General features: G+C 61.4%; 1 protein-coding gene across 4 annotated transcripts in view; it reads right to left on the reverse strand.

The window, feature by feature from the left end:
• AGAP3 (ArfGAP with GTPase domain, ankyrin repeat and PH domain 3) overlaps positions 1-27,121 on the reverse strand; it is a 131,002-nt gene that overhangs the window by 73,732 nt on the left and 30,149 nt on the right. For 2 of the 4 annotated variants that reach the window (XM_082753944.1, XM_082753945.1), the window contains exons 2-6: positions 11,336-11,394; positions 4,674-4,761; positions 4,403-4,488; positions 3,944-4,085; positions 1,657-1,791 (exon numbers count right to left, since the gene is read on the reverse strand). In XM_082753944.1, coding sequence (XP_082610070.1) covers positions 1,657-1,791; positions 3,944-4,085; positions 4,403-4,488; positions 4,674-4,761; positions 11,336-11,394 — 510 coding nt within the window. Of the gene's footprint in view, positions 1-1,656; positions 1,792-3,943; positions 4,086-4,402; positions 4,489-4,673; positions 4,762-11,335; positions 11,395-21,307; positions 22,337-27,121 lie in introns of those variants that run through there. The other 2 variants (XM_082753943.1, XM_082753942.1) reach the window with 2 other exon arrangements.

The following is a 27,121-nucleotide window of genomic DNA, read 5'->3' on the forward strand; positions in this document are numbered from 1 at the left end:
CCTGGTGAAGTTGTGAAGCTAAAGGTACTGCCCACAGGGCAGTGGGCACTACAGGACACAGCCCAGCCCTTATCCCTCCTCCTGCTGGGGCCAGCATCACCCACAAGCTGTATGTGCAGACACAGGCAGACCGCCCCACCTTGTCACAGCAGCAGTAACTGGGACAGCATCTGATGCTGGAAGCAACGTGCAAAGAACGAGAAGAGCACTTCCCATAGCAAATACCAAACAGCGTTTCCAGGGGGGCTCGTGCCAGGCTGCACAAGAGAAATCATCCTTGGAAGCAGAAAAGGGGTAACTTCCACGTCATGCACCCTTTTTTAGAGTGACTCTCAGCAGCCTGACTGCTCACAGAAAGCCCCTGTCACTCCGGAAGATATAACAGGATTACAGTGACGTGCACTAACAAGCACAGTCCTGATCCCTGCGCAGCACAGAGCTTAGCCTGAGAACAAATGGCCAGAAACTGCTCTAGGTGCAGAGGAGCAGTCTCTGCTGCACCTGAGCAGAACCGAGGGCAGCACAGTAGCTGCTGTCGGCCAGTTCTTGGTGAACCTCTGACCAGTGAATGTGGAGATCTGGAGTTCCCCTCAGCGCTCCCCACGCTGAGCAGCACCGTCTGCAGACTGGGGGCACCTTGTGAAGGAAGAGTGCTACCCTCAGCCTCCCACCAAACACCAACAGCTGTTGTGCCAGACCACCAGACATTAACTTGCTGTCCAAAAAGGTCAGTGATTGCTTCTTGTTAGATGAGAAAGTGGCACAGAGGTGTTCAAGACCAGGTCAGAGGAGGCAGCAACCTGATCTGGTGCGTGGCGTCCTTGCCTACGGCAGGGGGTTGGAACGGGATGATCTTTAAGGTCCTTTCCAACTGACCCACTCTACGACCCTATGAGCTGGCCACCCAGCTCTGCACAGACCCTTCCCAACAAGATTTCTTACTCACAGCACTGGGCACAGCTTCCCAGCTGCACTCCAGAAGACAACACAGAGAAAGGGGACAGGAGAATACACAGTCCCGATACAGGTCAGGGTCTAGGTTTATTTGAGCAGATTGCAAAATCCTAGGACGTGGTATAGGATTCCTGTTCCACCTACAACATCCCTGTCACGCAGACCCAAGTCTCAGCAGAAATGCCTTTCCAAGCACTGTTCCCACAAGTTGCTCTGTCTGGATGCTCTTTGCTGCTCCCCTACCTGCAGCACTCAGGGGTCCCGCTGCGCCTCCCCCTCTCCTCCACAAAATGCCACCAACCCCCTTTCTGCAGCCACACGAGTCCCCTGGCTCGTACAGCCTGCTGGGCGGCACAGCCCACCTCGGGGATGCAGCATCCCCTGCAGCTCTGCTCATGCAAGAAGCAGGTCCCTGGGGGACAGCCCCTGCAAGAAAGGGAGGAGAAAGGGGCCACCGGCCCTGCTATATGGTCCCTTGTGCCACACGCACAGGAGTCCTACACACATGCTGCAAGCTGCACTCCTAGGACCTGTCTGTGCGAGTAAAGCAACTGCACAACAAGTGAGTGTGTGCCTGACTTGTTCTGCCTCGCTGCCACACTCCTTCCTAACTGGGAGCTGGGTACGGACCCTGTGCGCCTACGTGCTGGGCAGCACTGCTCTGCCTGCCTGGCCCAGACACCCTCCGCCCGCTGCAGTTACCATCCTGGAAGACTCTCTCCACGTTCAGTCCGTAGGTGGCACAGGTCTCGTAGTACGTGCAGCGCTTCAAATCGTTGGAAAGCTTCCGTGCCCGAGAGTCATCGATGACCCGGGGATTTGTGGCGCTGATGGCATCTGGAAACCAAGGGCAGAGGGGGTTAGAAGCAAACACCTGCGACCCACCGACCCGAGTCCCAGGGCACCCCCAGCCTCCCCCCACTCCTCATGCTGACACCCACCTCCAAAGCACACCCCACACCGTATAAATGCTTAAGACAACAAAGTCCCACACTTGTAGAAATATGGACTGGTTAACATTTTTTTAAATGAACCTCATCCAACTCTAACCATCCAGTCACTGCTGCTTTTGAAGACCATGCCAGAAACGAGCAGGAGATGTGGCTGGCCACACCAGGCAGCGGGGATGTGGGGAACTGGACACACCACCAAGAACTCACACCATGTAAGCAGCGTGGCTGATGAAGACAACTGAAGGACACCCAGAGACACCAGACAAAGAGCTTGGGGCAAAGATGTAGGCAGTGAGACCTTAGGGCCTCGTCTGCACAAGGCTGCACGGCGCTGACGTGCCTCAGCAGTGACTAACGCTGCGTCTGTCAGCGTGCCCCAGGTCAAGGCAGCTCTAACTACCAAGTGTGCTCATCTGCAAGTCTGCTGCATTTGCAGAGTGAAATGGTTCTGTCGGTCTTGATCAGTTTAGCTCGTACGGCCAACTCTACAGATTGAAGAACCAAAAGGGAGAAATCATCTTCAGTTAATTGGGAAAGATGGCTCTGCTAGGATGCACTCGCAGGTAGGGTCTTCGTGGACAACACCAACAAATAAGCTTAATTTGTGTCCCAGGTAGCTACTCACTGCTCACACAGCTTGGAAAACCTACCTTCCCAGGAGGAATCCAATTTGAATTCCTCAGAGCCATGCCAAGGACAAGCCAGAGCTGTCGATGAACCCTCAAGAGGAGCTGAGGGAATCCTGGGACTGGCATTACACAGAAGTCCTCTCGGAGCTGCCTGGCGGGCTGCTTTGTGCGACTGCACCAAGGCTGTGAACTCAGGCTGGCTCTGAACCTGGGACAACCTCCAGCACGGCCCCCCCGCCTTCTCTCTTTCTCGCTCCTGAGCCTCCCCTCCCAGCACGTGCCTGCACCAGTCCCAAAACAGGATCCCTTGGTCCTAAACTAATTGCACAGTCTTTGAATACCTGAAGTTTAACAAGTTTTCCTACACTTAGTTTGGGGTTCAGAGTAGGCTCCCTGAGACTCCTTTCCTTCACTGCCTGCTCCCAACCTACGAGGTTCTTTGTGCGAACTGGCTGCATTGCTCAGGATCTGGGTCCTGCCAAGACTTTTTTCCTGTGTCCTCCGTCCCCTGCTCCCTCTCTCTCTGTTGTCACCATTGCATCCAGAGAACGTGGTCAGGCTCCCTCCTGCCTTTGCTTTGTATCTACAGACAAGAAAGATGCTCAGTTTGGAGGCACAGAGCTCCGAGGCCGGCAGCGATGCCCCCATCCACGCCTCCTGGGCACTGCAGTTTGGCTCTCAGAGGCCGGGCTGCCCCACCACGCTGCAGGATGCAGGGATCCAGCTCAAGGGCTGCTTCTGGCCCGGCAGCTCCCCTGCCCAGGAGCCTGCTGCGTGCCGGGGGCTGCAGGCGCCTGCGCCCTCCCCACACCCTCGCTGCTGCCCAAAAGCTCCCGCGCTGCCTGACCCCAGCCCAGCGCAGGGGAGGAGGAGGAGGAAGGCAGCTCTGGGCTGCTGCTGCTCTCCACATCCACACACGGGCTGGCAGCACCCCAGGGGAGATGGTGCTCAACTGCTCAGGCCTCCCTTTGGGAGCTGGAAGCAAGCTGCCATCCCTCAACCCCTTCCTGCTGCAGCTCACCCAGAGGGATGAGGAGCAATGTGTCAGCGTGAAATCCTTCAACAGGCCCCCACCCCTGCCTTGGAGACAGGAGCAGACACTGCAGACAGGAGCCACGGGAGGCAGGCAGAGAAATTCAAGTATTTCTGAGAGGAAAGGGCTCAGTGGCGCAGTGCAGCAGCTCCCTGCAGGAAAGCTGGGATGTTCTGAGAAGGCACGATCCAGCTCCCCCAGGGCCCTGAGAAGCAGGGGCCTCTGAGTGACCCTGTCCCGACGCAGCTCATCAGCACCAGGCAGGGAGACCAGGACTCCCAGCCCCTCACAAGGCCCACGCCCGGGCTCCTTTGGACATTTACTGACCACGGGGCAGGGGCTGTGGGGAGGACGCCCAGCCGTCCCGCGCTCACCCTGCGTGCCCACCAGCACCATCGGCACCTCCGCTGTGTTCCGGTAGCTGCACAGCCGCAGGTAGTAGTTGTACACCGTCTGGAAGCTGATCTCGTCCTCCAGGCTGAAGACAAACACCACGGCATCGACCCAGGCAGCAAACTGGGGGCAGGAGACAGCGTCTGTTAGCACCCGGCCCCGCGCCCCGTGCTCAGGGCCGGCAGCGCCCAGCAGGGACTGACGCTGAGCATGGGCTCGGACACACACAGCCCAGGCCCCACGCTCCTCCCCGGTGCCGTGGGGAGGCCTGGGGCCAGCAGTCACCATACAGGCAGCCTCCACTCGGGCCTCGCAGTCCGTACGTTCTCCCAGGAATGGGCTCCCCGGGGTGGCAGCCAGGCCGGGTCTTCCCCAGGGGCCTGCTAATCCTTCTAGCGTGCCGGAGTGGGAAGGGACAGAGGGGGGCACAGATCTCCTACCTGCAGCTCAGGGGGGCCCCCTTCATCTCGAATCAGCAGCAAGTAACTCTGACCATCCACTACGATCTCCTTCTTAAATCGGCCACCTTGGGAAGAGAGCAAAGCGGCAGCTCGAGTGAGAGGGGGAGCGCACGCAGCGGGACCCGCGCTGGGAGCCGGGGAGGCCGCAGAGCCCAGCGGCAGGGGCAGAAGATGTGCAGGACGGGGGTCGCTGCTGAAGCCAGGAGGGGACCAAGGACCCCAGCCACCCGCCCCCGAAACCAGACCTTACCCTCTGGAGACTCCTCCTGCACGTAGGTGCCGGTCAGGTAGCGGTGCACGAGGGCGGACTTGCCGCTGGACAGGTTCCCCACGATGCCCTGGAAGAAAGGCACGTGTGACACCACCGCTCACCTCCCGCTCACGGGGCAGCCCGGCCATTCCCCACGAGGTGACAGCATCAGGGACACCCCCGCTGTCACTGACCGAGGGTGGCAGGGCCGCTGGTCCCACCTGGGGCAGGCACAGCCCTGCCAGTGCAGCCCCAGCCCCTGGCCTGCAGCCCCCCGCTCCTGGCCCCGAGTGGCAGCCGGCTCACAAGGAGCAGAGCTCTTCCCCCAGCCCACGCGCCCCACGCTCGCTTGTGGCTCTTGTCAAGGCCTGGCCCAGGGCGTGGGGAGCTCCTGGCACAGCCGCTGGCCCCACACCAGCAGCAAGGCACGGCGCTGCCTCCTCGCTGCGGCTCTGAGGCTGCTGCAGCGTTTCCCAGCAGAGCTGGCCGTGCTGCCGACGAAGAAAGACACCCAGCACTCATTGTCATTGAGCTGGAAAATAAGGATACCTGGCACCAACTCTTCACTGGGTTCAGACACAGCAGGCTAAGGGGCTAAGTCTGGATCACCCCAACCAGATTTGCTTCAGAAGGAACGCAGCTGTGCCAGGACGGGCCAGCCAGACCCAGTTTTCTTCCTAACATCAGCGTTTTCCCGGTGGTTTGAAAAACTTCCAGTGCTTCAGGGCTTGCAAGTGGACTTGCCTGCTGATGGGGACAGCAGTCATGGGGAAGGAGGCGTCTGCTGCCACCCCTGCAAGCAACGCAGCTCAGGCTGCTCAGTGTACATCCCAGAGCACAATGCACACCAGGGCACAGCGCAGTTCATGCAGTGGCTCCTGCACCCCACGGAGCATCCCACCCGCACCCCTCTCGCCTCAGCGGCGGGGCCACACGTAGCACGCTGCTCTCTGCCTGTGCCAGCGCCCCAGGCCCACGGAGAGGCTCTTGGCCAGGCACTGGACGAGCTGCTCCTAGCTCGCTCCTCACGTGGGGCTGTGCACCAAAAGCCTTGCAGGTGAGGGAGGCAGGCAGGCACCTGCAAAACGCTTACTGTGCAGCCGGCCTGGAAGCCAGGGCCACGGCTCACCCCACCGGGGCAAAGGAGGCTCCTGCTCCTCTTCCATGCAGCGCCCCAAAGCACCCACCTCACCTTTGGCTTTGGCAGCCTGACTTCACCATGGGGCTGCTCACAAACAGCCCCTGCTGCAGGCACTGCGCTCCCTGTGCCCAAGCCACACTCCCACAAAGAGCTCCCTGGGGTGCGTGTCCAGAACTCCAACTCTGCCATCTGAGCACGTCTGCATGTACCAGACGGAACCACCACAGACGTCCCCATGAAGATGCCCCAACAGGGATGCTGTGCTTCCAGAAAACCTAACAGCCCCTACACACCCAGAGCTGCTTCACAGCAAACATAGGGTGACACTAAAGCACCTGGGATGCTGCCCCCCAGACCTCTGAAGTGCACAACTGACCTTTTGCCCTCCTTACACCTGCAATCGGGCCAGACCATGAGATTCCCTGAGCACACAGAAGGTATCCACATTTGCTGGAAATAAAAGGGTCTCTGCAGGGGCACAGGAAGGCCCAGGTGGACACACAGAGCCTTTATGATGAATAAATTCTTTACTGTGAGGGTGCTGAGGCACTGGAACAGCTTGCACAGAGAAGCTGTGGGTGCCCCATTGCTGGAAGTGCTGAAGGCCAGGCTGGATGGGGCTTTGAGCAGCCTGGTCTAGTGGGAGGTGTCCCTGCCTGTGGCAGGGGGCTGGAATTAGGTGAGCTCTAAGGTCCCTTCCAGCCCAACCCATCCCATGATTCTATGAATATTTCAAGCAGGTACACAGCACTGAAAAGCTAACAGTCTGCCGGAAAGCAGCAAGCACCCATATGCATGAGACACAAAATTAAAATCCTAAATCCCGTCACTTGGCTGCAGGTGTTGCCTGGGTATCGAAAACGGGCAGGAGGCACGGCAGTGCCAAAACTCTCCCTGAGCCGCCCCAAAGAGCCCTGATGGCTGCAGGGTGGCTGCCTGCCCTGGGGAGCAGCCCGGTGGCTCCTGGAGCAGGATGTACCCGGCCACAGGCCCCGTGCTGTCAGCACACAGCACACTGACAGCCCAGGACACCCAAATTTCCCCGGAAACCTCACGGCAGCCCAAGGCCGTGCCCAGCGCCGTGCACCACACGCAGCTGCCTCCAGAAGCGGGAGGGCGAGGAGAGAGGAGGGGCTGGGAACACGAAAGCTGCCTTGCCACCCTGAGAGGTGTACGGCGTGCCTTTTGCAGGCGAGCAGACGAGCTGGAGGCGTGAGTCACCGCCAGGCAGGTTTCCCAGCTTCGCAGCAGGCAGCCCGGCAGGCGGGAGCTGCCTGTCGCACTGCGGATCCTGCAGGGACGGCCGGGCCCAGCGGGGTGCCCAGCGCAGGGGGTGCTCGGGGGCAGCCCCCGGCCTGGCCACGCAGACACGCAGCCCGATGGCCACACAGGGCCAGCAGGCAGAGGAATGGTCCCAGGGTGTGCCTGGGCCAACCACGGTGCCGCCGGTGCTGTCACCTGCAAGAGGAGCTGAAGATCACACAGACAGAGCGGGTGTGTACGGAACTAACCACAGGTAACGTGCCTCTGGAGCCAACGACCCCTGGAAGCGGGCAGGTTTCATGAATGCTGCTGTGAACAGAGGCCGCGGCCCTCTGCCTGCAGACCCCTGCCCACCCACGAGCCCTTCGGTGGCAGCAGGAGCCGCCGGGGCAGGAGGCACAGACGGGAGGACAGCGCGGCTCAGGGGGCTCAGCACGGCCCAGGCCGGCTGCTGCTTCAGCCTGGGGGCAACCCTTGGGAAACAGAGGGACCCCCAAGGCTCCCTGACAGCCAGGTGCCACCACCAGAAATTGGACACCTGAACAGTATTTAGTTTTCTGGAACTTGTACGGAGGCTGGTTGTGAGCCAACAAAGTGCAATGCGAAATCCTGACCTGTCCTGCTGAAATGAACTTCTGCTTTGCCTCATCCTCTGGTTCACCTGGTGTTACAGGTGAGAACAACCCGTCAGAGGCAGCAAGACAAAGTAAAATGTGGTGTTCAGGAACCATGGAAACCTCTTTATCAAGGCATGCCGGAGGAATCAGGCACACACCCGGCCTGCACAGCCAGCGAACGGCTGGCGCCGCGCAGGAGCCCTGCCAGCAGCGCTCCGTGCCCTGCCTGCGGGACCGCCTGCACCGTGCCATGGGCCGAGGGGCTGCAGGTAGAACTACGGGGCCAGCTCAAGTACAGTGAGCTCCTAAAAACCTCTGGATAAAGTACAGTGACCACCTGTGGTGCAAACGGGAACAGGACCAAGGATGTCGATGGCAAGACAACTCCTGCGGGAGAGGTGGAGGAATGGGTTTGTGCCTGTGGTGGAGAGGGACGCAGGCTGCAGCAGAAGCATCGTGTGCTGTAGAAGGGAAGCCCCTGGTGAGACTGGGATCTTCCACTGACAGAACTGTGACCCCTGGCTCACAGGCCCAGGTCTCTGTTGCAGATAAGGACTGGAAGGTCAGAGACAGCGTGGGTGTTTTGTGCAAGCTTCTCCCAGCACCTGCGCTGTGCTCTGCTGCTCACCAGAAGCGTACAGTGGGGCTGAGGGGAGGGAGAGCTGCTGGGGAACCAGGAGGCAGCAAAGCCAGGGAAAGTTTCTTGCAAAGTTTTGGATGTTTAGCAATGCCTGTATGGACTGCAGGATGGCGACGTGTGGAGCATGGTCATGCAAGTTTGTGACAGCTCAGGGTGCTCACTCCAAGACCCGTCTGCCTGCAGAGACCTAGAGAGAAGAGCTGGACCTGAGGCTGGTGAGGACAGCCACACTGCTGGGGTGGATGAGACAGAAGCAAAAGCCCAGAGAGCTGGGGCAGAGAGGCACAGCAGGGCTGACGTACCACAGAGCAGCCAGGCCACGGCAGCACGGCGCTGAGCTCGTCCCTTTGGCACCCACCCAGGAGCTCTGGACCTTGTCGAGCCTTCTCTGTCCCCGTGTGCTGCCCAAGGACGCCCCACACCGACTGCCCAGACGGCAGCAGGAGCAGCTCTGGTTAGAAGGCTTCCTGCCCTCAGGCAGAGCCAGAAATCCTAGAGACCCCGGCAGTCAGCTGCTGCAGCAGAGCCCCGGGGACACAGCAGGAAGGGCACAGCCCCGCACCTCATGGACCAGCCCTCTGAGAGGCTTCAGGTCTCAGGAAGAACCTGTAGTGGGTTTACGTGGCAAGGTTTTGGTAGCAGGGAGCCATAGGGGTGGTTTCTGTGAGAAAGATCTAGAAGCTGCCCCATGTTTGGGAAGGGCCCCATTGTTTTCCAGATCCGAGCCAATAAGCGATGTTGTTTGCGCCTCCGTGAGAGCATATTTAAGACAGGGAAAAACCGCTGCGCCACACAGCAGCTGGGAGAGTCAAGGGAGTGAGAGAACAGCCTTGCACCAAGGTCAGTGTAGAAGGAGGGGGAGAGGTGCTCCAGGCGCCGGAGCAGAAGTCCCCTGCGGCCTGTGGTGAGGACCATGGTGAAGCAGGATGTCCCCCTGCAGCCCATGGAGTACCACGGTGGAGCAGGGTTCCACGCTGCAGCCCATGGAGGAGACCACGGTGGAGCAGGTGGCCCTGCACCGATGGAGGCTGCCACCTGTGGAAGACCCCTGCCGGAGCAGATTCCGGGCCGGACCTGTAGCCCGTGGAGAGGAGACCACGCAGGAGCAGGTGACCTGGCAGGAGCTGCTGCCCGTAGGGGAGCCAGGTTGGAGCAGTTTTTTCCTGAGGGATGGACCCCGTGGTACGGACCCATATCTGGAGCAGTTCTGGAAGAGCTGCTGCCTGTGGGAAGCCCACGCCGGATCAGTTCATCAAGGACTGCATCCCGTGGGTGGGACCCCACAGCACAGGGGACGAGAGTGACCGAGAAGGAGCGGCAGAGAAGAAGTGCTGTAGACTGACCATAACCCCCATTCCCCGTTCCCCTGCGCCGCTCGGGGGGAGGAGGTGGAAGAGGGTGGATGGGGGGGGAAGGTGCTTTTGGTTTTTTTTTTCCTTTGTTTTCTCACTTCTCTCGCTTGTTAGTTGTAGGCAATAAATCTTACTATCTCCTTATGCCGAGTCTGCTTTGCCCGTTACAATAATTATTGCGTGATTTTCTCGTCCTTATCTCAATCCTTGAGCCCTTTTCACATATTTTCTCCCCATTCCTCTTTGAGGAGGGGGAGTGAGAGAGCGGCTGTGGTGGAGCTCGGCTGCCCACTCGAGCGGAACCACGACAGAACCGCATCAGCCAGATCAAACTCCAGAGGAGCGGAGATTCCCAGAGGACATGGAAATCACGGGAAAAGGTTTCTGTAGATTCAGGACGAGCTGAAGGCTGTGGGTTTGTTTAGCTTGCAGCCCTGCTTTGCAGCCTGCACACTGTCACCGTGTCAGAAAGCAATGCACGGAATAGCTGCGAGAATAGTTCTGAACAGACGCTCACTTCACAAGCCAAACTAACAAGTGAATATTCAAAGTTCATTTCAATTTATACTTAACTGCAGGTAAGAACAACCGTGGCAGCACGCTGCTTCTATGTTTTGCAAAAACGCTTCTTGTTTTTCAGATTAAGATTGAAAAAATTAATCTTGAAAGGGCTCAAGGGAGACATGCCCAACAGGTTCAAAAGGAGGTAAAGGCTGCTGCAGGGAGCGCAAGAAGAGCAAAGCACTGGAGCAGGCTGCCAAGGTGCCTAAGAAGGGCCAGGCACACGAGAAATGCTTGGGGCCCTGCCCACCCACCCCCTGCCCACCCATCCCCTGGGCCCACTCCTTGGCAGGGCGCTGCTCACCCATCTGAAGCTCAGTGCCACCAGAAGGGAGGTCCTGCTTCCTCCCTTGGCCCCAGGCACGGCTTCTGGCTCTTGTGCCAGCCGGCTTGGCTTGAGCAGACACCACCTGCATCCCCCACCACCCACATCCTCCACCCCCCACCACCCACCCCCCACAGCAGCTCAGGCAGCCCCATTGAGCAGGCACACACCCCCAGCAGCGACCCGTGGTGGAAATGCCCCCAACCCCCGGGGTGCTGCGCCCTGGGACCGGGTCCCCACCGCAGGGGGCCCACACGATCAGGGCTGTGCAGGGGGCGAGGTGGGCACGGAGGCACCAGATGCTGTGTCCCCCTGACAAGCAGGCGAGGACACCTGGTAACAGTGCTGCAGGAAACCCATCCCACACTGAAAAAACGCAGTTTGATGCCTTCTGTCGAGCAGAACAAAGCACCAGAGGTGACGGCTTCATCCTATCAGTATCCCTCTGGGGCAGGGATATCTTGGGGCTCCGGGACGGTTGGGAACTGTGGCTCTGTAGTGGCCAGCAGGAAGGGTGAGGTGCTCAAATATCACCTTTGGACCTCCATGTCTGAGTGCTCTCCCAGACCACCAACCCCTCCTGCACAAGTGTGACCCAATGAGAGACCCTCACCTTCCCCCAGCGCAGCGGGAGCCCCGGCTCCTCTCTCCTCCTCCCTGTGAGGCTGAAACCCCCACACAAACTCACTCAGCCACAGGAAAATGTGGGCTTTTCTTGGGGATTTGGAGAAGCACCAGAGAACCAGGGGTCATGAGTACTCACCACCTTCAGCTCAGGCACCGAGCGACTCAGGGTCCATTCCTGGCTGTTCACAAAGGAATCTGCAGAACAGAGAGGAGAAATCATCACGACGGGTCACCAGTCTCCCTCGGGATCCCTCCCGGCCTCTTCCCTCCGCCACGCTCACCCTGCTCACCAGCCAGGTCTGTGGCTCAGCCCTCCCACCCGCTCCAGCGGCAGCGGAGCCCTGCGAGGCCCAGCACCGCCTGTGCCTGGCCCTGGAGCCAGAGCCCAGGGCAGAAGGAACGGCCAGCCCGGGGCAGGAGGCAGCACGGAGCTCACAGTGCAGGGGGCAGCTCCTTCCTCCCTGCAGCAGCACAGAAAACCTTCCAGCACCCCTCCTGAGCACGCAGGGTGAGGGGAGCTGCAGGGAGCAGCCCCTGTGGGGACACAGGACACCCCTGCACCGAAGGCACCCAGCGGGGTGCCCCGAGCACTGTGCTCACTGCAGTACCTGCGTGCTGTACGCTGTGCAGATACCGAGCTGGAGGCAGGTCATAGCGCATGTGCTCGACTGAAAGCGAGCACAACTAATGGTGTGCACCTTCTGCAATTTGCAGAAGGCTGCAATAGGCTTAAGAAGGCTGTAACAACCGGGAACAGCTCTGAGTGGCACGGGGAGCACCCTCCTCCTGCCACAGAAGTCACAAACACTTCATTTACATCCAAACGATCCCTCGGAGCTGGCCAAACAACAGAGTTCCCAAATACAGCCAGACACACCGGAGGAGGAGCAGGCGACTGGAGAACACCTCAAGTATCAGCAGTCGCTAGCAGCCACTCCCAACAGACCCGGCGTATTTCGTTGCCCTAGAAGAGGAGCGGCACCCTGAAAACGGCGGGGATGGCTGCAGGGTGGGGGTTACCCAAAAGCAGCACTGGCTGGATGTTCACAGCAGGAAAATAACAGGGGGTTCAGAGAGCAGAAATCCATGCACTGTTTCTCTAGGAACACGGAATGAAGGTGGTGTGGTCAGACTGTCGCAGAAATGAACAGCCGACGGCCATGCCGTGCCCTCACCGCTCCTGGGGGCAGCTGAGCACCCCACTGCGACAGCCGCAGCCCCTTCTCCTCTCCAGGATATCCGATCTGGGACAGGATGCTCTGGCCGGCCCAGGACAGTGGGGACGCACGGCCCGGAGCTGCTCCGGGGCCACGGGGCCCTGCTCACTGTGCCCACAGTGTTCGTGGTGAACACAAGGCTGCTCATCACCACCATGACGGTTCGTAAGAGGAGTTGTTTCTTTGTGGTCTCTCCTGCCCACCTGTTCTTTCTTTCTGTTACAGGAAAAGTTTTAAGGCAGGAGTAAAACCTTTATAAAAGTAACTATTAAAGAGAAAGAGGAAAATGACAGGTTCTGGAGCCCTTTCAAAAAGGCAACAGAAAACACACCTGGATTTCCAAACACATTGCTTTGTCTAAAAAAAGGCATCACCTCCTCCCGTAACTTTTGCTCTGCTTGGTTCCTTTGTTGGTTAACCGCGGTGGTTAAAGCAGCATTACTACTTTCTTCTTCACTGGCATCCCCTCCCTCCAGCCCAGACAAAGGCAGCACGCTTGCACTGCCTCACTACGCGTAACATTTCCTTGAACTGTGAAAAACTGGCAAAAATCAGGCATAATTTTCCAGGGATTTTGAATGGAGCATAAGTAAAGCACACTTGTTGACTTGGCTTCAAAACAGATAGAGGCAGAGAGATGTGGAGAGGGCAGGCTGTTCTCCTGCCTCTTCCTGTTCTTGGATGCTCAGGAGAGAGCAAATGGATGAATTTCTGCTGGTTGCCTCCTTGCGAACTCTTCTAACGTGCCTTTTTTCAAACAAGGTTCAGGAGTTCATTGACAACAGATTTTTAACTTGCTGTGAAGGCCTCTGAGTAAGTCCCAACAGAAATAAACCGTGACGCAGCGCCAAGTTAGCTCTATCGAGCCATGTAACGCGTTCAATTAACAAACACCATCAGCACGCTTAACCCAAGGAGCTCCCTGCCTGCCCCCGGCTGCCCGCACAGGCGGTGTCTGCAGCCCAGGCCCCCGGTGCTGCCCGGTGCCAGCCGTGCCCCGCAGCACGCCAGCTCTGCCCAGCCCTGCTCCCTGGGTGCTGGCACCTCCCCGCCTGCCCACCGCAGCGCAGGTCGATGCCGAGCTATGCAGGGCCAGGTCCTGACCATGCTGGCCCTCTGACCACAGGCAGTGGCACGGTGAGGGCGCACGGTGCCACCCTCTGCTGCTTGCAGCCCCGGTCTCTGCAGCTCAGGCCTCCCCCGAGCCTTGGTGTGGCTGTTCAGCGCACTTCTTCCGTCCCCTTTTAAAACCACATCAGATTTCACTTCCGTATCGCTCTTTAGCAAGCAGTTTCAGGAGTGTAAATACTCGTTCCTTGAAAACCTGATTTCTTGTTTGTTTTGGGCTTGACTTCACTGATCTGCCCTGCCCTCGTAGCAGAGAGAGCAAACGAGCTCCTCCAGCCACCCTGATCATCGCCGCCCCCGGTTTCACTGCTGACTCCTCTTTTCTGCGTGGCAGGGTCGCAGCCTGCCCGCATTCTGCCCATGCTGAGCTCCTCGGCATCGCGCCCTGCAGCAGAACAGGCGGCTGGGCTGGGGAGTCTCACCCTGCCACCAACCTGCCCAGCCCACCCCGCTGCCCCCCGGCCGACCAGCCAGCCGGAGCAGTACGGCACGCTGCCTGCACACCATGGGCTTGATACCGCCACTGCATGTGCTCAGGACAGTACAGGTGAACCTGCTCTAATTCCAGTGCCCAGAAAGGTGAAAGCAAGTGCTTGCTGACTACATGACAGAAGGAACAAAGACTGGAGTGGAAGTGGCCTTGAACTGAAGACGGGCACAGCATCCCTTCAGAATCAGCTGGAGACACAAATCTTAGAGGGGCCAGTTCCAGCTGTGGGTCACCTCCAAAGCCAGAGGCCCAGATGTCAGGGACAGAAGACCCTTGTGTCCACCTCCCATCACAAGCTGTACATGTACACATGAATCTTTCCACTAAAATTCCCTTCTTTCAGGAAGAATATCCTCATCTCCAAGTGCGTACGATGGAGAAGCCAGCAGGGCACAGCAGACCGCTCCTTCTGCTCAGCAGGAACCTGTGGTGCTCCCGGAGCTGGCCGGGCCCCTCCTGCCTCGCCGAGTGACCCCAGTGGGCTTCCCTCACGGCCACCTGCACAGACCCACTCACCCTCTGACCCTCCTGATCAGCTGGATGATGCCGTGCCAGTGGGGTCTTCTGCCACCGGGACTGGTGACGAAGCACGGCAGTGCCTGGACACAGCGGGGAAGAGATGTGAGGAGGCTGGGCGTCCCGGCACACCTGGGTTTGCCCATCTGGGACCAGACGCCTTCAGCCCTGTCCTCTGCCTTCACCTCACGGCACGCCTGGGAAACCTCCCAGCTCCTGCAAGAGGTGGGAGTGCAGAACCAGCGTCACGGTGTGCTGCAGCAAGCCTCCAACACACCTCTGCCCAGCACAGCACTGCCAGGTGAGCCGGCCTTGTGCAGAAAAAAGGAGGCCGTGCTGGAAGGGCATTCCAACTGAGTTTCACCTTCACTCTGAACTACTGCCACTGGCTGGTTGTTCTTCAGTTTGGGCCTGAAAGCAGAGTTTGGGGGCTTTATAAACCATGCCCTGAAAGCTGAAACTCTCATAACCAGGAGGTGTTAGTGTCAGGTTCCCCAAACTGCTTAGTCAGCAGAGCAACATTCTCACACACACACTTCTAGTACTCCTTACAGACCACAGGGAGAAGCTTGGCTCTGGCCCTCTAGAAGAGGAAAAGCAAATGCCTTTGTCTGCATCAAACAGCACCCACAGCACTACAGCTCCTCCTGCCCCAAGCGAGATCTGGCAGTTCCTGCAGCACCTGAAAAATCGCCATGAGACAAGGTCCTCAAGACCACGGGCTCGCCCAGAACCCTGAGGACCATGATCATGACCCAATTCCACACTGCCAGCCACGGTGTGTGCCCCAGCTCAGCCTTACAAACCCGCCACCCAGCCACCCTTACACCCCACGGTTCTGCTCCCCGCACGCAGTGGTCGCCTCTCCCCACGCACGGACACAGGCAGCCCAGCACAACGTGCTGATATCCGCACAGCTCACCCTGTAGTCCTGCCCCAAGCAGGAGCTGCAGCCACGTCACCCTGCACCCCACAGCCCCCCGGGACAGGCAGCCCCCGTGCCCGGCTGTGGGGAGCTGCCCTGCTCACTGCGTTACCGTGCGCTGCTCTCCCCATCCACCTGCTCCTCCTCACAGCAAGTGAAAGCAGCCGCCGTCTGCAGGAGGGGCGGATGAAATCCGTGAAGCTGTCAGAAAGGCACCTCCAGAGCAGTTTCTCAACTACCCAAAACAGCCACGGGCCAGGTAACCTGACTCGAGAAAAGCTGACACAGCTCGCTGATGTCAGCTCCAGCCACCCCGAGCGTTCCTTGCTCACTGCTGATGGGCAGCACGTGGAGGCTCCCTGCCTCTCACCTGCCTGAGCTCTGTACCACCGCACGCTCTGTCCCCATCAGTTACGTGTTCACATTAACGCAAGGAGATCCATCGGGGTGCGGGGTCTCCCTGCTGGTGACACCATTTCCCCCGCCTGCGTCCCGCAGTGAGCAGGGCAGGGTGCGATGCCGGCCACCCGGGCACCATCCCTGCTGCAAGAAGTGACCGCAGCCTCCTCCGGGGGAGAGGCAGCGACCACGGGGAAGCACACACAAAGCCAGCAGACAACGTGACCTGGTCTGCCCAACGCAAGAACAGCCACCACCCAAAACCCAGGCGGGCAGTTCCCTGTCAGCACCTCCCTGCAGTGCCAGCGCCTTGGCACGAGCCCGTTCAGCACGGATTGTCTCCAGCCGGGCGAACACCCTCGTGAACCGTCCTCGCCCTCATCGCTGGGGCTCGTGTAGACACGGGAGCAGTGATTCACTCGATTAGCTGCACTGCCAGACTACCTGTATTGTTTAGTATTTCACATTAAAACACACCCAGCCACTCTTCCTCCCTCTTCTTTGTTATTTAATAATAGAGCAGAGCCCAGACCGCCAGCCCCGTGGCTGAGTACCTTCCCCAGGCGCACCTGAGCTCACAAGCAGCAGCAGTGGACTCACGGCATCACTTGGATGCTGAGTGCCCTCGCACAGCCAAATGCTGGCCTTGGTCTGAGGCACACCAGAGAGGCGACCGACCCAACCCCTCCTGGAAAAGGAGATTCGGGCCCACAACCTCCTCTCGGGGAGGTCTCCTGGCACAGGCAGCTCTCTGCTCCAGGAGACTGAAGGACGGGTGCACACAAGGTCCCTGCCACGAGCAGGAGCAGACAGGAGGCAGGCACTCTGTCAGTTCGGCTGGATGGACACCATCAGTGCTGACAGACAGACCGCTGCTGGGGGCCCCGAGAGCATCACACGCTAGGAAGGAGGAGCTGAACCCTCCAGCACAGAGGGTGCTCGTGGCAGCACCACCAGCCTTCACCGGGCACCCAGTGGGAACACAGCCACCGCAGCGCTGAGCCCCGGCTGTTCACACCCACTGCAAAGCTGGGCGCAGAAGGGGCCCGGACTGTTTGCACTGAGCTCTTCACAGGATGAAGTGCAGCAGGTTCACCTACCTTGTGCTTCAGGACAGCGAGTGCCAGACACATCTGGGTCTCCGCACACAGCAACTAATAATTAACCACCTCGTTATCCAAGCCGCTGTGGAACTAACTCGGACACTGAAACCCTGGACATTAAAGCCAGCTTCGAAAGCAGGTCAGAGGCCGAACAAACACAGAAGTGCCCACACAAACCAAGTTCCAAAGTACCCACCTGCCCACACAGGCAGATAAAAGGGCAGCAGAGCGCTACAAGCCTGGGCAGAGCCACCCTTCCCGGCCGGGCTCGATAAAGCCTCAAGCCTGGCAATGCCGGCGGGGAGAAGGAGCTCTCCAGGCCGAGGGCCTCCACACGCACGGCTGCTGCTCCTGCCAGAGAGCTTAGCCGGTGTGGAGATGGTGTGTGGGACGTGTTCTTCGCAAGGATTATCTCACCAGAGCTTTGCATATTTAGCAGCAGTGACGGGAGAGACTCCTGTGTACCTCTGGAAAAGAAGCGTGCGGTTATCGGCTCCCACCCTGGCTTCCCAGCGATGCTGCGGGCGGCTCGGGCACTGCCCTGCCACCACCCGACGCTGGGTCGTGTGCTCCAGGCCTCCCGGGCCCTGCTCCTTTCCAGTCCTGGTCCAAATGCTCACAGACCAAGGAACGCCACCGAACCCTGTGGGCCCGGACAGATGCGGCCTGCTGAGGGAGCCAGCCCTCCCTGCCAGCGACACGCGGGCGCAGATAACCCAGCGCCCTCCCAACACAAGCGCTGTGCCGGGGACTCACTTCGCCAGTAAAAACCTGCTCCAAAGATGTCTGACTTCAGCTCCAGCTGTTTAAAGCCACAAGCCAAGGTGGGTTAAGATTAAAAAGGCCCTGGGTTTTGAAGTTCCCCCTTCCTATGGATATCTGAAGACTGCAATCAAACTCCTCTGCACCTCCTGCATTCATCTCCTCCGATCCTGCCCTGAGGATGAGGTGTTTCTGTGTCCCCACAACTCCTTCCTTGGCATTTTCCCGATTTCCACATTTTTCTGAAGCGTGGACACCAGGCTGGGCTCAGCGGCCCAGGCGCAGTCTCCAAACCCATCGTGCCATCTTTGCTCCTCACCAGCTCTCCCCGCTAAGCTCAGGCAGGTACTAACAGGAGGCGATACATATCATTATCTACTCAACTCGCTATGCAAACTTCACCTTATTAATGTAAAAACACCTTCCCCTTCTCCCAGTAGTCTTCTCTCACACAACGGCCTACACGTTAGTCCTCTGCACCGTCAAACACCAAGCAGAGGAGTAGAGGGAGTTACCTCAAAACCTTAAGGCACCTTATAAAAGCAAATCATCTTCCTGAAAGATGGCAATGTGGTTGCAAGGAACACTCCCTGAACTGCGGAGCCCAGATGCCAGGGATGCTGTACCCCTTATATGATCCCTCCACGAGCAGGGAAACAACCCCAACCTGCCCAGCCTTCCCAAGCCTTGTGTCAGTGCACCCCTTCAGAACTGCGCTGGACGAGACCTGGACACGTTCCTCTGAGCCGCCCGCCGTTATCTGTGGTCAGCCCACAGTGGCTGGACTTTGTGCTGACTTTGTTCCAGCTCCAAGGGCTTCGTCCTTGCTGTATTTACAGAAAATCACATCCCCTGCCAGCCTCCATCCTGATACACCACGAAAAGCTCTTCAGCTTTCAGGCAACAAATTCTGCCTTGCCCTGATCGTCCCTCCCTGTGCTGGACCCCTGCATCAGCAGGGAGCCAAGGCTGCACACGGAGCCCAGAGGTCTCAGCAAGGTCTGCAGAAGGCACTGGGAGCATCCCCCGGAGCCTTTGGGAATGCCTCCATGGCGGAGCGCTGCGCTGGGCCGGTACCTGGGCTTGCTATCAACAACATTCTCCCAGTACTGGGAACAGGGTAGCGAAGTTGGCTTGGATCCCTGCCTGGACGAATATACCCAACTTCTCCAAAGAGCTGATAACCGCAACTGCAGCTGCACCCCCTCGGGAGGGCATGTTGGGACTGCGTTAGCAACTTTCCTAGGGCTAAGGTAGGCAGCGCTAGCATAAAGCACCAAGGTTTTTGAAGTGCTGAGCGTGTGTTACAAACACTGTTGGCCCACACGTCTGAAACAGGAGCAGGGCACAGAGCTCCAGTACGGCCACGCTGGAGCAGCGCTGAGGCTGTCTGTGTCCAGCCTGCAGCCTCCTGGCTTGGAGGCTCAGAGCTGCCCCTGAGCCAGAGCCTGTGGACCAATACACTTTGTGGAGAGATGGGACGTGTAAAACAGGACAAGCAGCAGCTTTAGTCTGCAGACATCACGGCTGCTCCTTCACATCTCACTGACACAGCAGAGTGTATCTTGAGCGAGGTGAAACCAGGCAGCTACCGACACAAACGGTGCTCTGAGCACAGAGCAAACAGAAGTGTCAGCTCTGCAGCTCCGGCAAGTGGCGCTTGCTCTGCCACACTGAGCGACAGCCCCTCGGCCAGCCTGGAAAGGTTGTCCCCAGGCTCCAGCACAGGCCACAGGGGGAAATGCTCAGCCCTGGCCAGCAGTGGTCTCGGATCAGCCAGCTGATCGCTGCCAGAGAGGGCTCCGGGCCCTCTCCAGTGCCCTGGCAAAGCCCCGCCAGGCTCTCCAGCAGGTGGACCCAACAGGAGCCCCTACCTGTCCCAGCCAGGTGAGGGGCGAGGACACGGGCACCAGCAAGCAACCTCAGCTGCTCCCCTGGGAATGCAGCAGACGGGCTGGCGGCTGCTGGCGCAGCTCCTGCTGGAAGCCGCCGGCAAGCAGGAACAGGCCCCCTGCCGCACGGGCAGGGCCTGGCCCTCCCTGCCCGGATACACCCACATTCCCCAGCCATGAGCGCAGCCTCCCCTTGCCTGGGAACCTCCCGCCACCCAGCCCGAGCACCGCACCCGGCCCCGGGCACCCCTGCCAGCAGCAGGGGCCCCGCAGGAGGAGCGCACCCAGGGGAGCACAGCCAGGCACCCCACGGCACCCCACGGCTGTCCCGGCCACTCGGCCGGAGCCTCCACGCTCCTCCCGGTCCTTCACCTGGAAGGCACAGTGAGCCCCGAGGACAAAGGGACCGGCAGCAACGAGCTCCTTGAGCTCCCAGCCAGCACCCGTGTGGCAGCGAAGCTCAGGCTGCAGCAGAGCTGCTCCTGCGCTCAGCCCCAGGGCCGGCCCTGCTGGGGAGCGCCCGGGCACGGCGCTGCCCTGGGTGCCCGCAGCTCCTCGGGGAGCCCCCCAGCCCAAATCCAGCCCGCTGGCACACGAGCCAAGCTGGGGAGTTGCTTCCACGATGCCGGGACCCGGGAACCCCGCGATGGAAGCCCAGAGCAGCTCGCGGGCGCCAGGAAGCGCTGCCCTGCCTGCACCGAGAGCGGCAGGGCCCAAACCCGGCCCCCCCGCTCTGCTCGCCCAGCGCTCAATGCCTTAAAAAGCCTGCGGGAGCTGAGCACCTCCCGGCCCCGCGCAGCGCCGCTCGCCCCTTGTGCTTGTGCCAGGGAACAGGGAACAGGACCGGGCAGGGAGGCACGGGCAGCGCTGCCCCCATGGAGCCTCTGCCAGCCCCGCAGCCCCTGCACCCGGAGCACAACACCCCGCAGCACGGCCCAGGGGTCGGGTAGCCAAGCAAGCAACGGCAGCTTCAGCTACCAGACCTTCACAGGCACGGTCCCCAAGGCCTCCTGCTCTCTGTCCCCCCCCTGCCATGTCACCTGGGAGCCACCGCAGCGTTTCACAGGCTGCCCTGTGCCCAGCAAGCTCCCGCTCACCCCCAGTAAGACCCCTGCAGTCAGCGCCCAGGCAGACTCTGGCACCAGGGCAGTGCTCACAGGACGGGAATCCCTATGAGGAGCCCCTTCTGTGCTCCCCGGCTCCTCATGCTGCTCCTTGCCTCTGCTCTGGCAGCCTCCCAAATCACTCAGCCCCTGCCCAGGAGCAGGACCCCTCTCCCCCTCGTGCAGGCGGGACATGAGTTTCAGTTCCCCCCGCTGCCCTGACCCCACTGCACGAGGCTCAGCTGTCCCTGCCCTCGCTGGGACACCAACACGGCAAGGAGGACGCGGTACCCATGTGGCCAGGCAAGGAGGGAAGGAACTCCTCGCAGCATCTCCTCCAAGCCGGCCACCGCTGCTCCTTCAGCGCTCACGACAGTGGCACCAGCATGCTGGGGCACCAGACGGCCCCACAAACGCCCACGTTCCCTCGCTGCAGCCGAGTTCCCTGAGCACGCACCCCGCACAGCACCGAGACGCAGCCAGGTGCCCGTGCCAGCCCAGGGACCCCAGCAGGGCCAGGCCACCGCTGCCCTCTGCTCTCTCCGGGCCAGCGCCGCTCCGGCGCTCACTTACCCAGGGCTCGCAGCGGGCCGCTGCCCAGCAGGACGGGGTCGGCGCCGCCGTGGGGCTCCTTGGGGCAGGCGCCGCCGGTGCCGCCGCGCTCTCGCCTTCGGAAGCGGCTCGTGAGGAGTCTCCAGAGTCCCCCCGGCTGCCCGGGGTCCGCGTGCAGCCCGCCCCCGACCCGGGCCAGCTCCGGGTACAGCAGGTCGCGCTTGCTGGGGCAGGTGTGCAGGGAGCTGGCGTCCCCCTCGCTCTTGGTGCGGAGGCGCGCGGGGCGCAGCAGGCCCCCCGACTCGGAGCGCCGCAGCTCGTGGCCCCGCCGCAGGCGGAAGCTGAAGCTCTTGCGCAGGGCGCTGAGGTTCCTCCTGGGGCTCGGGCTGCTCCGGCCGCTGCCCCCGAACAGGTTCCAGCGCCGGCTGCCCCACAGCGAGCCGCCCCGCAGGAAGCCGGCGCCGTCGGCGGGGTGCTGCGGCCGGCCGGCGGGCAGGAAGGTCATGCTGCTGGGGCGCGCCCGCTGCGCGCCCCCGGCCCCCGAGCCCGGCGGCGACCCCTCGGCGCCCGCCGCCTCCCGCCTGCGGGGCGAGCGCAGCCCCAGCAGGTCCAGCAGAGCGGCCCGGGCCCGGCCGGGGGCGGCGGGGGGCAGCGGGGCGCCGGCCCCCAGCCCGTTGCCGGCGGCGCAGAAGCTCTTGGGCCGGCGGCGCTGCTGCTGGGCGGCCCCGAGGGCGGCCTGGACGGCGGGGACGCCCTGCAGGTCCAGCGACTCGCAGACGCTGACGGCGCGGCGGGGGCTCGGCCGCGGGGGGCCCCGGGCCGCCTCGCCGCGGTGCCGGCCCTCCGACATCGTCACCCGCGGGGCTGCCCCATGGCCCCCGGCCGCCCCCCGCCGCTCTCGCCCGCCCGGCCCCGGGCACGCGGCGCAGCCGGGCCGCCCCCCGCCCCCCCCGCGCCGCCCGCCGCCCGCCGGCTCCCACGCCGCGCCGGCATGCCCGGGCCGCGCTCCCGAGCGCCGCGGGCGGCGGGGCCGGGCCCGCCCCGGAACACGGCCGGGGACGGCGCTGGGATGGGGACGGGGATGGGGACGGGAACGGGGCCGCCCCGCGCCGCCGCGCCCCCCCCGGGCAGAGGGCAGCGGGCACCGGGTGCTGCCCCGGCCCTGGCCCCGCGGAGCCCTCCCGGGCCGGCCCCGCTCGGCCCCCGCCGCCCGCACGGCCCCGGGAGCGGCGCGGCACCGGGAGCCCCACGGACCCGCAGCGGGGTCGGGCCGGACCCCCCCCTCCCCAGCCAACGCTGCTCCGCCACCGGGGCCCCGGCCGCGGGCACGGCGGCGCTGCCGCCCCCCCCCCCCCCCCAACCCGGAGCCCCCGGCGGTGGCAGCGCGGGGCCGGCAGGGGGCGGCAGCGCCTCGGTGCGGGCGGCGGGGCCGGGCCGGGGCCGCTCCGTGCTCGCCACCCGCGGCGGAGGACCCGGAGCCGGACCCGGAGCCGGTGCCGGGGCTCGGGGCCGCGGCCGGTACCGCACCGCCGCCGCCTGCCCCGGGCCAGCCGGCCGGGGCTGCCCCAAGCTCCCCCCGGTGCTCCCGTGGGTGCAGCCCCGCCGCCCGGCCCCCCTCTCCCTGGAGCACCCAGGGGCTCTGGGCTCTGTCTGGGCTCTGGGCGCAGAGGATGTGAGCCACCAGCAGCACCACACAGACACCCAGCGCCCCGACGCTACCCCCGTGCCCCCTGACCCCACGCGGGATGTGCGGGGACTGCTGCAGAGCATCAGAGCACAGCTCCGCTCCCTCCTCCTGCCAGGGCACGGCCTTCTCCCTTCACTGAGCACATCGCCCCTAAGCCGCTGCTTCACGTCGGCCAAGCCCCTTCCTCTCTTTCCCCCACCCTCCCCTATTTTTGGGCCCAAAAAGTTGTGGTGAATGGAGTCAAATCTAGCTGGAAGCTGGTCACTAGTGGCATTCCCCATGGCTTGGTACTGGGGCCGGTCCTCTTTAACATCTTTATCCATGATCTGGATGAGGGCATCGAGTGCACCCTCAGTAAGTTTGCAGATGACACCAAGCTAGGTGCGTGTGTCGATCTGCTTGAGGGTAGGAAGGCTCTGCAGGAGGATCTGGATAGGCTGCACCGATGGGCTGAGGTCAACTGCATGAAGTTCAACAAGGCCAAGTGCCGGGTCCTGCACCTGAGGCGCAATAACCCCAAGCAGAGCTACAGGCTGGGAGAGGAATGGTTGGAGAGCTGCCAGGCAGAGAAAGACCTGGGAGTGATGGTGGATAGTCGGCTGAATATGAGCCAGCAGTGTGCTCAGGTGGCCAAGAAGGCCAACGGCATCCTGGCTTGTATCAGGAACAGTGTGACCAGCAGGGCTAGGGAGGTGATCGTCCCCCTGTACTCAGCTCTGGTGAGGCCGCACCTCGAGTACTGTGTTCAGTTTTGGGACCCTCACTACAAGAAGGACATCGAGGTGCTTGAGCAGGTGCAGAGAAGGGCAACGAAGCTGGTGAGGGGCCTGGAGAACAAGTCCTACGAGGAGCGGCTGAGGGAGCTGGGCTTGTTCAGCCTGGAGAAGAGGAGGCTCAGGGGCGACCTTATCGCTCTCTATAGGTACCTCAAGGGAGGCTGTAGCGAGGTGGGGGTTGGCCTGTTCTCCCACGTGCCTGGTGACAGGACGAGGGGGAATGGGCTTAAGTTGAGCCAGGGGAGTTTTAGGTTAGATGTTAGGAAGAACTTCTTTACTGAGAGGGTTGTGAGGCGTTGGAACAGGCTGCCCAGGGAAGTGGTGGAGTCACCATCCCTGGAAGTCTTCAAAAGACGTTTAGATGTAGAGCTCAGTGATACGGTTTAGTGTTAGGTCAGAGGTTGGACTGGGTGATCTGGGAGGGCTCTTCCAACCTGGATGGTTCTGTGACTGTGATCCCCCAGGCTCTCCCAGCCCCCAGGAGCGAGGCCACCATCAGCACAGGGCAGAAGCAAAGCTGCACCCAGCAGCCCCCTCCTTTAGTCCCAAGGCCTTTTCTTCCCTTTGCTTCTTTTCTCCCCTTTGCTTCTTTTCTCCCCTTACTTCTCTGCATCTTTCAGACACTAACACCCCCCGTTCTGTGGTGCATTCTCCCAGCTGCTCCGTGCTGCCAGAGGGAGCAGCTCTCTAGACCAAGGATCACCCAGCAGCCGCCCGACCCCGCAGCGTGCCAGCGCTCCGGACGATGATGGGACACATCCAGCTCCCCTTCTGCCCGGCCAGCAGTGCCCGGAGCTGAGCAGAAGGCGCCTGGGAAGCCGCCAGACACGGCCCTGCCGTCTGTGCCAAGGTCACAGGAGCACACGGGCTGCCAGGATCGACCCTCGCCCCCGCCGTCTGGTGCCCTGCAGGAGCAGGGGGCTCAGCCGCGCTGCAGCACGGAGCAGGGAGTCCCGCAGGCAGCGATTACAAGGAACGGCTTCTGACAGGAGCCGAGCACCAGAACAGGCTGTCTGCGGAGATCACGGCGTCTCCGTCAGCGGAGAGGTCAGAATCGATCGGACAGACATCTGTCAGGACTAATTCAGAGCCAGGTAATCAGCCTTCGGGCAGGAAACGAGACTAATAACCTCTCGGGGTCCTTGCCAGCAGCCGTCTGCACAGCCGCGCTCGCAGCCCTCGGGAGCTGCTCACGTAACGAAGCAGGCCGGCTCTGCTCATCCCCTCCCAAAATCTTGGGCTTGTTTAACTTTAACGACGCCAGATGGTGCACCTTCTGCACAGCTCCGATCGCTCTGAAAAATTCTGGTAAGTTCTGGGCACGGAGGGATCGCTGAGCCACAAAAATAACCCTGGGAAGGGCTTCAGGGCACGGGGCCTGACCCGCCTCCAAGAGCCTCCCCGAGCCCGCTGCTGCCTTCATCACCCTGCACCCTCCTCCTCCTCGCGGTGCCTGCCCCAGACCCCCCTTCCTGCACGTCAAGCCGGCTTCTCCTGCCATGGCCAGGCCCGACACGCAGAGCAGGCTGAGGCTCTGCAGCCACAAACGCTCAGAAGCAGCAAGTTCCCCATAGCCTGACACCGTCTCCTGTTCCGCTCAGATCACATTTTTACAGTTACTTATGTTTTAAATGCCCTCCTTTCAATTCTCTAGCCCATCTACCACCTCTTTTTTTTTGCTTTTTAGCTGCAGTGCCAGAACCTTGGCACAATACTCACTCGAGGCCTCCTGCAGCACTGGGAAGACAAAAAACGAGCGTGCTTCTCAGGCATTTGCGCTGCTATATCCCAAGAAGGTATTTGCCTTTACAACAGTAACATCATGAAGATATTTTTACCTAATTAGCCTGTTATGAGGCAAGGGCTCTATATGCTACAGCACTGATACAAAGCCCCTTGGCACTATTCCTGCAGAAAGAACAAGAGACATCTAAAAATAAACCAGAAGAAGGCAGCCTGAGACACAACCTCTGGCGGCACAGGGCTGCAGCCCGGCACCGGCACCCCAGGGGCTGGCACGAGGGCGGCCAGCGCACGGCTCCGGCTGGCTCGGCTGCAACAGAGCGATGGGGAACAGGACCATGAAGGAAGCCACTGGTGCTTAGGGACAGCCACCGCTGCAATATGCCCGACGCACCTCTCCTCGTCTGCGAGCCTCTCTTCTCAGGCAGGCTGCTCAGCTGATCGCACCGCTCTGATTGTCACTGTGAGTACTGCACGGGAAGGTGACACTATCCGAGCTCACCAGCAGGGATCACCACGCTCCTGGAAGGCTGCTTACCCAGTCCCCCGTGCCATGAGAACGTCCAGAGGAGCCCTGGCAGCGGGATGTAACAGGGACATCGTGCTGTGTGCTCCTGACCCAGGGCAGGTGCCTGGGGACAGAAGGAAGTCAGTCTCTTAGCAGGACTTTTATGAGTCACAGCCCTGTTGCAAACATTATGGCAATGAACATCTGGCTTAAATTAACAAAAGACATGAGAGGCTAAACAACAGCTGCACTGGAAGTCAGTCGGAAAACTAGGGAACTTTCCACTGCTGGCTGCTCCCCAGTAAGCCCATGAAGTCCAGGGTGGGGCCCCTGGAAAAAAGTCTGACCCGTGACGGCTCAGCTGTTCCGCTTCGCCCCTCCAGGACCAACCAGCACTGCTGCTTCTGCTCCAGCTGCGAGCAGATGCAGAGGTTTGGTTGCAAGCGGGCGATTCACCTGGGACAGCTGCTGTCCCCACCCCGCTCGATTCAGGGTGCTGCTCTGCAGAGGGGCCCGTCTGGAGGCACCTTGCAGCAAGCCCCGCGTTCAGCACGGCCCTGGGGCTGGCAGGGCTGCAAGAACGCCCCGGCAGCTGGGGACAGAGGGACGAGATCCCAGCACTGACTAGACCGTAAGGCACCAGCCCCTGGCAGATGCTGGCAGCAGACCAGGACAGAGCAGACCCCACCAAGCCCAGGGGGACGTGGCCACGGGGCTGCAGCAAGTGCCTGAGGCCGGCAGCCCCCAGGCAACCCACACCAGCGGTGGGACCGTGGGCAGGCACCCACGCAGCGCTGCCGGGACACGGGCAGGGGACAGGGCACGGTGACAAAGCCGTGCACACGGCAGGCTGCAGGGTGCCCAGGAACCGCAGCATGCACCCTGCAGCCCGTCCCAGGCCAGGGCAGCGGAGCAGAGGGCTGGGGGCACGCTGCGGGATGGCAGCCCAGCCTGCCTGCGCTGCGGGAGCACCCGGCGCCGTGCCAGGAGCTGCCGGGCTCTGCAGCTACACAGCAGGAATACTGATGAGGCTCAGCCTGCATCTCACAGCGCCTGGGGGCGGGCAGCCCCCGTGGGCCTGCTGCTGGAGCGTGCGGCACCGTGGCCCCCGCAGCCCCGTG

This window comes from Aythya marila (assembly GCF_965140915.1).
Source record: "Aythya marila genome assembly, chromosome: 2".
Taxonomy (NCBI): domain Eukaryota; kingdom Metazoa; phylum Chordata; class Aves; order Anseriformes; family Anatidae; genus Aythya; species Aythya marila.